Source organism: Plectropomus leopardus, chromosome 21, assembly GCF_026936395.1.
Source record: "Plectropomus leopardus strain MGB_pleo_1.0 chromosome 21, ASM2693639v1, whole genome shotgun sequence".
Lineage (NCBI taxonomy): Eukaryota > Metazoa > Chordata > Actinopteri > Perciformes > Serranidae > Plectropomus > Plectropomus leopardus.
Window position 1 is genome coordinate 1,435,422 of NC_142196.1, and position 14,833 is coordinate 1,450,254.

Genomic DNA, 14,833 nt, shown 5'->3' on the forward strand with positions numbered 1-14,833 from the left:
TTTTTGATTTGTTTTCGAGTTTAGAGGGGTCCGTTTGTATAAAGCTCTGGCTTCTTGACCTCTTTTTATAATCTGGATTTTATGTAGTTCTTAACTGTGAGCAAATAAACTGCAGTTTAACTGAAGTGGGTGGAGACTCTCAGTGCAGTCTCCACACCAGCAGGTGGCGGTTATGCGCCATTTCAATGTTTGACAAACTCGCCAAACATGAGAAAGAAGAGGAAGTGAGAGCAGCCACGTTCCGTGATGGAGAGTGTACGGGTGCTCGAGCTGTACAGTGGGATAGGAGGGATGCATTATGCTTTGAAAGGTAAGATGATCTATCTGCCACACGCTGGTTTGAGCTGGTCTGTTTTTTTATGTGGAACTGGCTGTGCACATCAGCAGTCAGAGACAGACTGAGAGATCTCCAGCACACTGTCTGTATGTCTGTTTCTGACTGAAGGGGACTGCTGGGAGCTCAACACCAGAACAGCCAGACAGGCTGATTGGATCCAAATGCTGAAAGTTTAAGGTCCTTACAGACTCGCGGATATAACAGACTCGAGTCCCGAGCTGTCCAAAGTTCATCAAGCCCACGAAGAGCCTGAGGCAGACCTCCTGTTGGCTGACACAGTCCTTCAGCTGCAGAAATCACCTATAATCCATGGCAGCATGGACATGAAGATGCAAAATAATAATAATATGCACTATATTACGTAAGATTTGCCGTGTTATTCTTGTTGTGATCTGTTGATTGACTGTTAGCGTTAATGCAAACACTGAATAATTAGGACCTTATGTCCTGCGGAGCTACATGGGCAAAGGTTGGTTTATTTAGTGTGAGGATCTGCAGCTGATGGTTCAGTGTCAGCACAAATATTATTATAATGTGTTTGGCTGCAGCAAAAAAAGGGGACTATTTCTGTGCACATGCTGACTCTACAGATCCTAGCAGATCTACAAATATGATGCACAAGGTGTCAGTAACAATGCCTTGGAGGTGGCAGTAGCTCAGTCAATAGGGCCTTAACTTGGGAACCTGAGGGTTCAAGTCCCCTTCTGGACTAAATATGGAATGTGGACTGGTCGCTGTCTATGTATGCATGCCCCCTCGCTCTGACATCTCTCCAGTCAGTGCATGTGTACAGGTCCTGTTTGTGCATGTGTGGGTATTTGGGGCCTGTGTCTGGAACATATAAATGACAACAGAGTGGAAAGTTAGAATTTATCCTTGGGGATTAATATAGTATATTGTCTTTTTCTTTCTTTTTAAAGAACAGTACAGAGAAAAAAATACCAAATAAATACATACATGCAAAAACTAGAAAAAATAATTAAAAATCACTTTTCTGGGCTCAAGAAAACTTGAAATAATAAACCCTATTTGGATTAAAAATTCACGCTTTTTATAAAGCTGTCCTGTCAACAGCTTTATAACTTTAATAACTCTTATTTAAGTGTTTTCAGTGGGAAAATATCACATGTTATTTACAACTGAAAAGAGCTGGACAATGGTTATAGAAACTCTGGTGGAGTGGTGAGTTAGGTTAGTTTTATGCAGGGGCCTTCTCTGTGCAGCTGTAACTTCAGATATGTTAAGAAACTCTCTCTCTCTCTCTCTCTCTCTCTCTCTCTCCATATATATATATATATGTAAATATATATATATATATATATATATATATATATATATATATATATATACATTTTAAAGAAAAAAATGTATTTGTTATTGTTGTATTTTTAAATTGATTTGTTATTGTTGTTTATTTATTACCCTCTAGAGAGTGGTATACCTGCCCAGGTGGTGGCTGCCGTCGACATTAACACCACAGCCAATCAGATCTACAGGCACAACTTCCCTGACACAGCCCTCTGGAACAAAACCATTGAGGTGGGTGACTGTGGAGGGTGCAGCTGTGACTGCAGGCATCTGAACAGAGCAGTGATTTCGATCTCTGGACGGCTCAGGACAGCCGTCACTCTGCCACAGACTGATCATACTCACTGTCATATGTGAGGAGATGTGACCCTTACCAGGAAGAATGAAGATGATGGGACCCAACTTTGTTTAACCCTTTGAAACTTGAACAAACTGGCCTGATTGCAGAAATTAGCAAGAAACTAATACATATTTAAAAATAAATAAATAAATAAACTGGGAAATTAATTTGGAGAAAAATGACACAAACAACAAATGGGCAGGCAAAAAGGGAAAAAAACCTCAATAAAAAAACCTCAATAAAAAACTGCTTAAATTTTCTGCTTAAAGTATCCTGTAACATAATTTAAAATATATGATTATGACAATTAGAAATATAGTTATAGTTAAATATACTTATTTCTTGCAATTGGAGGGACATTTCAAAAACATGGGAATAAGGCAAGAGAAGAGAAGAGAAGAAATGAACACAAAATCATCAAGACATTTGTATAAAGTACAAGAAAATAACCCAAAAATTGCCACAAAAAAAGAAAAAGGAAAGGAAAAACCCAAATTTAAAATGACTTGAAAAAAGTACTTAATAATAATGCTAGTTATCTTCAATAATCAGTTATGATAATTACAAATACAGATTTCTCAGCATTTTTTCCAAGCATATTTTGAATCATTTTCTAAATACATTTTTTTTGCAGTTTGCGGGGCCTTTCTTGCCTCTTTGCCTGTTGCCTTTTTCTCCCTAGTTTTCCAAAGAAACACCAGTGTGCTTGGGATTCAAAGGTTGCATGTAAATGCAGCACAGGAGAAGTGATGTTGCTCCAGGTTTCAAAGGGTTAAACACCATCACGTCTACAGATTCATAGACTGGGCTGAATTTGAAACTGCAATGTAATTACTTCTGAAAAAGTTTTCTCTTGTTTTTTTCTTTCAGGGCATAACTCTAGATGACTTCAATAAATTATCTTTTGACATGATGTTGATGAGCCCTCCATGTCAGCCTTTCACCAGGTACGCCTCATGTTTCAGCTGCAGTGTGATCACAGAGGAGCGCCAACGCACAGACCTTTGGAGTGCAGTTTACTTGTTCCTTTGTTTGTTTATATTGTGAGTAACAGGTGGATTTTAGAGGTTCAGTTTGACAGGTCGACCAGCTTCACCATCTGTTCTACAAAACAAAACATGGCCAGTATTCTCCCAGATATCACCACGGTGTACACATATGACAAAGTATATCATCAAAGTACTCATCATCTTTAAAAAAAAAAATTCAAAGGAAATAATCCTAATATTGAATTCATTATGCTTAATTATTCCATCTTTTTTCTTACATTTTTTGTAGCTTACTTACAGTTCACTTTTTGCTTCATGCAGCTAAACTAAACTAAAATAGAATCAGATCAAATCAAACATGGTTTAAGCACATTGTTTGGGAGAATGGAATAATGTACGTTGTCCTGTACGCGAAATATGTTTTTGTTAGTTTATAATCACCTGAAAATAATAATAATAGTCTTAGAAAAGAAGAGGGATGAGTAGTTGTTCTGCAGACTCAAGCTTAGGTAAAAACCTTGTGTCGGATGTTCATGGAAAACAAGAACCAACAAGGTAAACAGGAAGGAAATCGAGGCACTCCAAAACATGTGAAAAACATGAAAAATGAGGAGGAATTACGTTAAAAAGCCTTTATTGTAGTGGCGAAATCATTAAAAAAAATGCCAACATGTTTCGTCCACTGCAGGTCTTTGTCAGGGCTTTAAAAACAGTAACTGTGATGTCCTGAAGACGGACTCTATAGGGTCAAACATGTCTCCTGCTAGGGATGAGCTCAGGTTCAGTTTGCTCTTTGACCAGCAGTATTGAACTCTTCTGTTCCATTTTCTCCTTTTTTTGCTTTCTGATGCACTTTACCATTTTATTCCTCCCCTGTCTCACGTTCTGTGGTTTGTGTGTTTTTCAAACTGTTTTAGGAGTGAAATCATGCTGTCTATCTATGCAGGTTAGGACTTCAGGGTGACATCGCTGACTCCAGAACCAAGAGCTTCCTCTACATCCTCGATCTCCTGCCAAGGTCTTTATCCAAACTTTCTTTATTGGATTTTGCATAGAACAAGCAGGAGCTTAGTACTTACAGTGAACAGTAGTTCTATAACAAGTTAATAGAGCCAGTTCTCTTTTTACCTATCCCAACCCAAAACAACCCGTCAACACACCTACCCGCCCACCCTGAACTATACGCATTCAATCCATTCACTCTCACGACAGACACAGGACAAGACACAAATTATAAACAGGGGAACAAAAAGTGAATAGACATAATACTAAGGCAAAATATAAATATGTATTAATTGCATAGTGGTGCATAATTACCAAGTGGTAGTTACTGCCAAGGTCTTTAATCTCCACATTTTGCTTTTTGTCTCCCTCCGCTCAGCCTGAATGAAAAAATGATTTTCAGATTGAAAATACAATATAAAAGAGCACAATTTTCTTGCCTCAAGAGCTGCATTTATATCAACGTTTTAAAGCCCAAGATGGTTTTCTTTGAGAGCATGCAGGTTGTATCTGTTCCAGGTTCTCATTTAAAACCAGTGTGAAATCTGTGTATCGTCCTCTCTTCCCTTACATGTGTCCTGACACGTGACGGTGTGTGTCCAGGCTGAGCAAGCGGCCTCGTTTCATCCTGCTGGAGAATGTGAAAGGCTTTGAGTGCTCCTCTGCCAGGTAACCATGGAGACAACAAGGGGGGGATCAAAAGGCCTGAAAGGTCACCATGTCAGTAAGCAGCCACATGTACAGTAGACAGGGAGGATTGAAATCCTGCAAATTCTTTTTTGTCCTGCCACTGACACTTAAGGAGTGATGCCAAGATGGAGAAGTGGCTGATGTTATTCCACCAGCGGTTCAGTGGCATAAACCCGTCCCTCCCACAACCGCATTGACAATTTAACACAACATAAATAACATAAATAAAGGAATAAATAAGTTTGTTATGCTGCTGGGATGTGTGCCATGCTTTTGTAATGACACTAAAGTGATTTCATATCAACATTTTGTGGCCAATGTAACATAAAGCTGAAATTTAGAGTGTTTTCACATATAGTCCTCTTTAGAAAAAGCTCAGTCCTCTTCAAGTGGACCAAAAAGTGGACCAACAGAAAAGGGACTAGGTCCTTTCTGTGTTGACATTGTTAGGCCATTTGAAAGAAGACTCAGTTCTCTCGCTAGTCCCCCATCTGTTCTCACTGTACACTTAAAATAAATGAGTGAATGAATGACTGACTGAATCTAGTTTTGGAAGACTGTACAATGAGGGACAGACAAGACCAAAACAAACAAACAAAAACATAACGCTTGTAGTTGCTCTATAGGAAGGCTTGGCTATAGAGGTGTTTTTTTTTTTGAGTAGATGTTTTAAAGGATTCAGCAGATCTGATGGACTGAGGGAATATTGTTCCAGAGGGTTGGAGATAAAACAGCAAATGCATGATCACCTTTTGTTTTGCAGTTGGAATGGGGGACGGATAAGAGATCTCGTCCTCGTTAGCGGTCTTGCAGCTGCATTTTAATCCAGTGGTAATGGACTTAGAGCAGTCTAACTGAGGCATGTGTAAAGGGAATTACAGCTATCTAAACAGGAGAAAATAAAAGTGTGTATCTTCTTGACAGATTGAAAAGTTTATCTGAAATGACCTTATAAACTTTGCTGATTTATAATTAATAAGTGTGATTTTTGTTGCATATTTAATCACTATATCAGGTTTTCCATTCCTCAGCTATGATTTGGATTCATTCATGTTGTTGTGGTCAGGTGAAGACATTTCAGTAGAGTGGTAATCTGTCCTCATGTTTCTGGTCTCCAGGGAGCGTTTGGTGAAAACACTGACAGAATGTGGATACTCTTTCCAGGAGCTCATGATCTCACCCACAAGTGTAAGGAGAATACATTTATTCATAAATTAACATCCGCACTCTCAGTTATAATAATATCACTGTTCTACTCATGAATCCAGGTTGGGATCCCAAATTCCAGACTGCGCTATTTCCTGATCGCAAAGATTTCTGCAGAAAACTTCTGCAGCCAGAGTTCAAAGGTGAGGCTTGTTTGACAAGCTGTCATAAGATGTGCCAGAAAAATGGTTTAGTTTGAGCTTTCTGGAGGTGGGTTTCCATTAACCCTTAAATTGCGCAAATTGAAATTGCAAATGTAATATACGACTACCGGAAACATGTCGTTTTTGAAAAAGTTTTTGCGCTCACATGAAGTGGTATTTCAGGTGATTGAAAAATAGCCATGTTTTACAAAAATACAATGGGAACACTTTTTGGGCTTTTCTAGGTCACGTGATCTTATGGCTGTGTAAATGGTAAATGGACTGTACTTGTATAGTGCTTTTCTAGTCTTTTTGACCACTTAAAGCACTTTTACACTACAAGTCACATTCACACACTCACACACACACATTCACACATTGGTGGCCAAGGCTACCGTACAAGGTGCCACCTGCTACTCAGTAATCATTCACACACACGCACACTCAATCCAATGACACAGCACTGAGAAAAATTTTAGTATCTTGCCCAAGAATACTTCGATATGTTGCCTGGAGGAGCCGGGGATCGAATCGCTGACCTTCCAATTAGAGTACGACCCGCTCTACCTCCAAGCCACAACTGCCCCTGCTTGTCAGTGGGAACAGGCTTCCTCATGAAGCAGCAGGGGCCACATGAGCTGTTATTGCAGGTATAGCAGGTCATCTGGAGGTTTTGAATTCACAATTCCTCTGTGAAATTGTGGACTATCAGCTCCCAGAAATCCCTCATACATGGCTGTTCCCATGTATAAGGAGCTTTCCTTTCCATTATTGCTCCTTAACATGCCTACATGACCTTGGATTGAAAATAATGACGGCTAGTGTTGTGGCTGCAATAGAAATAAAGCTGCTAATGTTTGAACATCCATCACCATGGTTACTGGGATATTATCATGAGAGAAGAAGTTGCAGAACATCACTCAGTGGAAATGCAATGCAATCTCACAATTGTGTTTTATACACATTTGGAAAATATTATTTAAGTTTTGTGCAAATCAAATAATGGAAACTCACCTACGTTTGGCTTATTTGTCCTGGTTTTTAAGATTTTTGCCTCCACCTGTCTTTCATAGGAGGGAATTGAATTTAAGTTGTGATGCTCACTGAATGTTAAATATATTTTTTAAATCAAGCAGTGACTTTGAATAACCAATAGACCAGGCTGTAAACTATTGTACCAAAGAGTTTGTCACCGTGCAATGTTTTTCTGTAGTTTGGGTGAAGTGATTCCTTGACGAAACCAAGTTTGTTGGGTACTGGATGATTTTAGGAGCCTACATTACTACTCATGTGTAAATCATGCTTTTAATAATTTTAGATTTTAGATGCCTTCCCACATCTTGCTGCGAATGATTCCCCTGAGCAGCCCACAGTCTTGAATCCTCCTCACCAAGATACCTGTCCACCAGAGGAGGAGCTGCAAGGGGGTCCTGTCCTCTATAAACTGGAGACAGCAGAGGATGCCCAGAGGAAGACGAGTCAGAACAGCAATCTGTCTGTCAGGCGGATCCAAGACTTCCTGGAACCACAGTTGGAAGCAAACCTGGAACACTATCTCCTCCCTCCTAAAACCTTGCTGCGGTACGCTCTGCTGCTGGACATTGTTCGGCCCACGTGCAGGAGGTCTGTGTGCTTCACCAAAGGGTGAGTCCTCTTCATCTCACTGTCTCCAGCTTCACTTCAGCTCTGCACACGAATAACATTCTGAGTGCAAATGAGACATCAATCCTCAGAGACTCAGTGATGGACTGAAAATGTTGATCCTCAACCATTTACCTAATGCCAGTTAAATGTTTGAAATCCAGTCCAGTCTAGCAGGCTTTATATACACTGGAAAGCCCACGTGTTAGCATAGCATACTTAGTTAACAAGCTAACTTGCTAATATTCTTGCATGTTTCTAACTTGTGAGCAGAACCCACTTAGTTATTACCATGGATGTATTGTGCTAACTTGACAGAAGCAGCACACTGATGATGTCAGAAGGCTGTGATTGGTTGATTGCAATGTTGGTCCGGTATCCCACTGTTATATGTTTAATGTGTTTCATCAACAGCTATGGGCGCTATGTTGAGGGAACTGGCTCTGTGCTGCAGTGCTGCATGGACACAGAGGTAGTTTTTTTTTTTTTTTTATTGTTTATGTAATTATTTTTGCGAGACATAAGCATATGTGTATCAGCATAACAAAATGAAGTATAAGAAAATATGTAAACCTGCACAATGCCTCCACACAGATTTGTGCACGTTGGTTTATTATTTTGAACAAAGCCATACTTTTACTGTTACACATTAATTGATAAACCATAAATGAAATATTTCTTTAATAATACTTAAAAGATAGAAGAAGAAGAAGAGAGAGGGCGGTAGGTTTTTATTCCAGTCCAGGCATCAACAGGATGGAAAAGCCAAGGACAAAGTCTGAGGGGAATCTCTTCATTTTTAGGCCATGTTTATACAAAAACGGTTCTACTAGAAATGGAGAAGTCTCCTTTGTGTATTTAAAAAAATGCCCATTTACACCCAGTCCCAGCCTTGATCCGGCTCAGTACTGATGCTGAGAGCCTGCTTCTCAGTTTTTCCCAGTGGCCACTTGCAGTATTGCAACATGAAAAGCCCCAAAGCCAAAAATGCATTTTCCCCATTGACCAGCATTATAGAGACATCTGTTACACAGTTGACAGGACGCCCCCAACTGAAAACAAGCTCAATCATGAATCTTCTATTCTAAATTTTTGAGTTTTTTTATTTGTAAAACTTTCCTGGAGGCAAGACAGGTTATTTAAAACCTGTGGTGTCATCACAATTTAAAATCTATGATCCTAGCGGGAAATTTAAAGTGTCTTAATGCATCTAGTCTGTCCAGCAGCAGCAGTAACATTCAGCTTGAAAACATGTCTGGGAAGCAGCAGTAGTTCAGTGCTGTCATCATGCTGATCATCAGCAGCTTGGGTTTGGCAGTTTTATCAGAATAAGGATCACCAGGATTTAGGATCACCTTAAATTCCATTTCTTTTTACATTTAAGAAAAATGACAATAAAGTTACCTTGTACCTTGAATTAAAGGTGCATTCAGGAAATATTCAGACCCCTTTACTTTTTTTATTTGGTTATGTCGCAGTGTTACGCTAAACTAGCCTCAGTTTATTTTCCCTCATCAGTCTGCACTCAGTACCCTTAATGACAAAGTAAAAACAGGATTTCAGAACTTTTTTTTTCAAATTTAGTAAGTAAAGACTGTAATATCACATTGGCATAAGCATCCAGATGCTGCATTCAGTGCTTAGCTGAAGAACAGCGATTACAGCCTCAATTCTTTGTGGGTTTGACACAACAAACTTTGCGCACCTGGATATTTCTCTGCAGATCCTCTCAAGCTCCATCAGGTTGGGTCAGGACTGTCATTGGCAGGCCCTTTTCAGGTCTCTGCAGAGATGCTTGATTGAGTTCAAGTCATTGTACCTATACACAGTACTTGAGTTAATTTAATTAGTTGCATTTGACCACTGGTGAGTATCCTCTGTGTCATTTTACTTTACTGTTCATTTTAAACAGACATTAGTGCGTTTACATGGACAGAGTACAGCAGAGATACCCAGCTTGCTTTGCATGGGGGCCTCATTTGTAAAACGACAGGACAGCCCCCCATACATGTTTCTAAGATTTCAAAATGCTTCTAGGATTTTGGGACATTTATAGAATTTTAGGAAGTTTCTAGGATTTTAGGACATTTCTTGGATTTTAGGATTTTTTTAGGATTGTCGAACAACTCTATGGGGCTTAGCTAGGACCTCTGTCGGGGCGGGGGGGATCCTCCACTGACACTTTTTTTGATAAACAAGCTCTGTTTTGATGTTATTTTATGCATTCTGGCACCTTATTTATACTAAAAGTACAAAAAACAATTCCCAGTGTGAATATATCTATTGTGATTTAAAAAAATGGTTGAGGGCCCCCGCCACCCTTTTATGGGCCAGATTTGGTCTGCAGGCTTCAAGTTGAGTATGATATTTTCACTATTGGTACATATTTCTATCCCGACTTCGGTCTTAAATATCACTGAAAGTGTTTTTCAAAAGGTATTAGAGTGTCTTGTTTTGACCTGGAGACAGCCGGCGTAGCTGTGACCAGCAGTTAAATGGTTCCCACTGAGCGTCACAACAAAGACATGTTTAATGTCAGTGTGTTGAAGGATTTTCTGTGTGTGCACTGCAGATGGAGAGTGTGTTTAAAGCTCTGGACCAGTGCTCTGAAGAGGAGAAACTGCAGAGGCTGATGAGACTGAAGCTGCGTTATTTTACTCCCAGAGAAGTTGCTAACCTCATGGGCTTCCCTCCGAGCTTCTGTAAGTGAAAAATCTGCTAGCTCAGGCTAAATGAAGGTCTGTCTCCTGTCAGCCCTCCTCTAGGAACGTGTTGCAGGCATCAAATTTAGAAAAACAGTATATCAGTGTGAACACTGAATATCTTGTCTCTGTACTGTATTCAACCGAATGTAGGCCTAAACAAATTTGCACATCATTGCATTATGATTTTGTTCACATTTTAAACAGCATCCCAGCGTGGGATTTCTATTCATCTTTTTTTCCTTCAAAGATGATATTGAGCATTTTTTATATTTTTTTATGAATTACATGCTCAAGTGTTTATGTCTCTTCCTAATGTAATTAAATATCTTTTGCAGCCTTTCCAGAGCAGATCACGACCAGGCAGCAGTACAAAGTTCTTGGAAACAGCCTGAATGTGTTGGTGGTGTCCAGACTCCTGCAGCTGCTGGTCTCCTAGCACATGGGACACTCTGAAGGAGGACACCATCCTGTTTGTCACTGTGGATTTGATCACACAGTGCTCTCTGCCCAGTGGCTGGGCTTCAAAATGTACAGTAAAGTCTTCTTTTAATTGGGGATGTTAACTGAAATGTTGGCCAAATGCTGGACCAATAAGACTGTAAGATAAAGGTTTCTTACAATTCACTTCAAACAACTCGTCTTTTCAGCTGGACATGTTTTTTTTTTTTTTTTATAAAGCATATTTATAGATTTTTTAAATGATCAAAATAAAAAAAAACCTAAGAACTAACCCGAGAAGCACATTGTTTTGTTTTTTTTGTTTGTTTTTTCTTTTCTTTTTTTCCCCACCTACATGATAATAATGCATTTTCCCAGGTTTGTCATATTTATCTCAAACTTGTATTTAACTCAGTCCTGGCTAAATGTTAAGCCAGCATCCACACTGGAATAATGCTAATTTTTGTATTTATACTTGAGAATTTTGATTGTCTTGCATTTTCATTCATCCATCCACTAACTGATTATTCTGCATCTTTGGTTTAGCATTCTTCTTTGTAAAAATGGCTAAATATGCAGGACTCCCACCTACCTGACCACTTAGTGGGGACAATGAACACAGAGGCATTCATCAACAGTAACCAGGTTTCCATTAACCCTCAAATTGTGCAAAGAATATAATTTTAATAAAAATATAATTGCCCTAATGAGAACACGTCAAAGATTCACTGGGAATGCAGGAAATGCATCAAGCTGCACAGAAAGGATAAGCCTCCCTCCTTGTTGACTGTGGCTGCAGCAATAGGACAACTTGGACTGATATAATTTATAGAATTACTCATCAAGTTTATGTTATTATAAACTGAGTTTACTTCACCATTCATCAAAGTGAAGACTTACCAAAAGTACAAGATTTTCTACAATAATTTGGCATTATTGGCAGGATCTCAAAGCAGTTAATAAAACTCGCCTTGCATCCATGCCTCTTGTACCTGATGTGAATTCCATTTTGGCCTCATTGTCACCCAATTCAAAATTTTACAAGTGAATAGAAACTATTTATAAAGCTATATTTTTGATAGACAAGTACTTTCCTGTATATACCTGTCCTGTTTGTTGAGTGGAAAAACACTCTGCATACAAGCTGAGTCTCAAACATATTAATAAAGAGCATCATACAGTGGTATAATTATAGTAAGTGTAATATATTGGAACCTTGTAATCAAACTAAAATAATCAATATGTTGAGTTAACTTATATATTTTCCCACTGTGTGTCACAGTGAGGAGTTGCCTTTTTATTCCATACAAATGCAGTACCACAGTATTTCCACTAGATGTCACCATTTTCTGTATCAAATACTTTGAAGCAACAAACCAGTCAGCATGCCTCTCAGTGGCCTGGGGCTTTGTGTCCTCCGTCTGTAGTGACTGCAGGATTACTGCTAACTACTTTTACTTCAGTGCATGTCCCCCATTGATTTTAGTTACTTTCCACAAAATGAGGAGGGAAGGGATGAAGAAAGGAAAGGAGGAACGGACAAATGAAGGAGTGGGAGGGAAGGAAAAGCTGGATTTTAATCTTTAAAATCTTTATGTTGAAAAAGAAAAGGCCTTGTTTTTCCACAAGTGTGTTGCACGCTCCATTTTTCTGCTTACTTTTTTATAAACAGCATGTACTGCTATTACAGTCCAGTAAATATAAGTGACTTTAAGACTAACATTATAAAGGAATCCTTCTCATTTAATGAGCATTTCAGAAATCTTCCAACATTTTTGGTGTCCTTATTGCGGTCAAAAAAGGCAGTATTATTTTTTCTTTGAGATGTAATACTAATGTATTTGAAGCTATAATGTTATACTGTGGTGAAAATTGTTTCTCTGTGATTGGAAAACTAGTATATTTAAGACAATTTGAAACTGTTTTTAGTAACTTCAGTACCACTGACATGAGCATGCTTGAAGCGGTGCTGTGTCACGGTTAAGCTAATGGTAGATAGCTAGCTAACGAGCTAATGTAACTTTAAAGTATTATTAGCTAATGGTTTAACAAAAGGAGGAAACTTTCTAAAAAAAAGTGGGGTTTCACCTGGGGACATTCATCAGCGTGCCTGATGCACTTTCCTGTCAGCTGGCATTGAGAGCCTCTCCTCACTTGTTGGTTAAACTCACAAGCCATAACCTAAAAAGTTGTTTGTCAACTTAATATTTACCGTAACTCCATTAATAAACTCAAAGGAGATCTCATGTCCAACTGTAACATCAAACTGAAATGATTTTGTCATTTTTATGATCTTATATTCACAAAGAAACACACAGTTTTAAGAAGGCCCTCTTCAATGTAGGCTATTGTTACCATGCTAACAAACCAGAATTACTCTTAACTCCCATACTCTCAATCATAAATTAAATATTTATTGAAAAGGTGAGGTTCACTTAGGGAGTTTTATGATTTAAGGTTAACCAATTTAACATAAATGCTACCAAGCCTTTATTTCCAAATGAAACCTGTAAGTGTAAAGTTAGCTTCTTAACAGTTAGCTAATGTTAGGGAATAAGCCTGGGGGGTACTCCATGAAACTTGCTTAGCGTAAAGTCTGGTTTAAATCGCTTATTTCAGTTTGCGTTCCATTCCATCAGCGTGGCTTACGTGAGTTCTCTTTAAGTAACCACAGCAACTTGTGCAGGCGAACAAGTCTGCTCCCGACCATGCCAAAAATCAAGCTAAGGTTAAACATGTGTCAAAGAATGTCCGATGGCCAGAAACAGAGACACCCAAACATTCTGCGCTTATGTCACTCACGTCATGTAATAAAAATAAAATAGCTAAGCCAATGAAACTCACGTCTCAGGACTTTGTCTCCGAAATAAATCAGTAAATAAAAACCTTAATCACATTGTAAAGGTCACACATTATATGCAACTACAAGTGAAAATAAGGCAAAAAGAATGTGATTACATTACAAGTATGTACATGTATATGGTGTTTAACCATTACTAAATTCACAGATTAGTTATATGAATTACATTTAGTAAGTGATCATATAAAGCAATTTATTTCTTGTTATAAAGTTACTACACATAGTATCAATTGGAACCAAAGCGATATCTTGTAAGCTATTCTCGCTTTATTCTTGCTGTCATATAATGAGTAACACTTACATCTACAAGTGAATATAAGGCAAAAAGAATATGATTACATTAAAAAGCATTTCAGTGTCTGCAGACACAGTGTCCTCATCAATGGCCCTAGATGTACTGGGGCCATCTAAGTGCAAAAAGAGAAGCCCTTACGTTATTGAAGCAAGGGAGAGATTGGATGACATGAACAGTGTAGCAGACATGGGGTCTCCTCTCACTGAGAGGCATACCATTAGTTATTAAAACTGAAAGACTGACACATGACTGAACCCCCCCACCACCACAATAAAACTTGCACGTGTAATATTCTCTCTGTCAGTCTGTGGTTTCGAGCTGTAATGGCGCTCGACATTTGCCTTTTTCATCACTACCAGTGCCTCGCCACAAACTAGGCACACTGGCTTGCCTTTCACTTCAACAAAGGAAAAATCATCAGTCCATTTATCCTGGAATACGCAGCATTCTGCATCAACCTTCCTTTTCTTGACAGTCGCCATGATGCATCACTTGTCATCTGTGTCAATCACTCCCGCCCACTGCATCACATGCTGTATTCACTGATCCTGACGTTGACTTGGACATACATAGTCGTCTGTTTTATCTCAGAAAACTATGGCTGTCGATCATTTTTTTTCCTGATTTTTTATTTATTCATACTATAAGTGCATATATAAAATATAAATATTTTATTGCGTTGCGGGCCGGTTGAAATGGTCTTGCAGGCCGTATATGGCCCGGATCCCTGCTGTAGAGGCATGTCCCACAGGCAAAGAACCGCAGTGCAATACAGACAGACTGCACTGGTGTCAGGGCTTGACTTTTGGTTTTGCGGAGGTGCGGTTCTAACAGACTACAAAGATAAACTATGCTGGGCCTGCTGAACCGGTATCTCTC

The 14,833-nt window shown here is 38.9% G+C and overlaps 1 protein-coding gene across 2 annotated transcripts; it reads left to right on the forward strand.

The window, feature by feature from the left end:
• The first annotated feature begins 155 nt into the window (after nt 1-155).
• trdmt1 (tRNA aspartic acid methyltransferase 1) lies at nt 156-11,091 on the forward strand. 2 transcript variants are annotated; one of them, XM_088072158.1, is made up of 12 exons: nt 221-310; nt 446-698; nt 1,767-1,876; nt 2,856-2,932; nt 3,921-3,992; nt 4,580-4,645; nt 5,785-5,854; nt 5,935-6,015; nt 7,334-7,659; nt 8,071-8,128; nt 10,229-10,358; nt 10,697-11,091. In XM_088072158.1, exons 4-12 carry the CDS (start codon nt 2,895-2,897, stop codon nt 10,795-10,797), a joined length of 942 nt encoding a protein of 313 aa, XP_087928284.1. In that variant the 5' UTR covers nt 221-310; nt 446-698; nt 1,767-1,876; nt 2,856-2,894; the 3' UTR covers nt 10,798-11,091. The 2 variants fall into 2 exon arrangements, with proteins under 2 accessions (XP_042366340.2, XP_087928284.1); XM_042510406.2 differs by lacking the exon at nt 446-698 and having other exon boundaries at nt 156-310.
• Nucleotides 11,092-14,833: the final 3,742 nt, after the last annotated feature.

Bases quoted from the DNA above. Each gene is read 5' to 3' on its own strand.
- trdmt1 (XM_042510406.2), top strand. From the start codon at position 247: ATGGAGAGTGTACGGGTGCTCGAGCTGTACAGTGGGATAGGAGGGATG. The intron at 5,855-5,934 runs GTAAGGAGAATA...TCATGAATCCAG, and splicing joins TCATGATCTCACCCACAAGT to GTTGGGATCCCAAATTCCAG. The intron at 7,660-8,070 runs GTGAGTCCTCTT...TTTCATCAACAG, and splicing joins TCTGTGTGCTTCACCAAAGG to CTATGGGCGCTATGTTGAGG.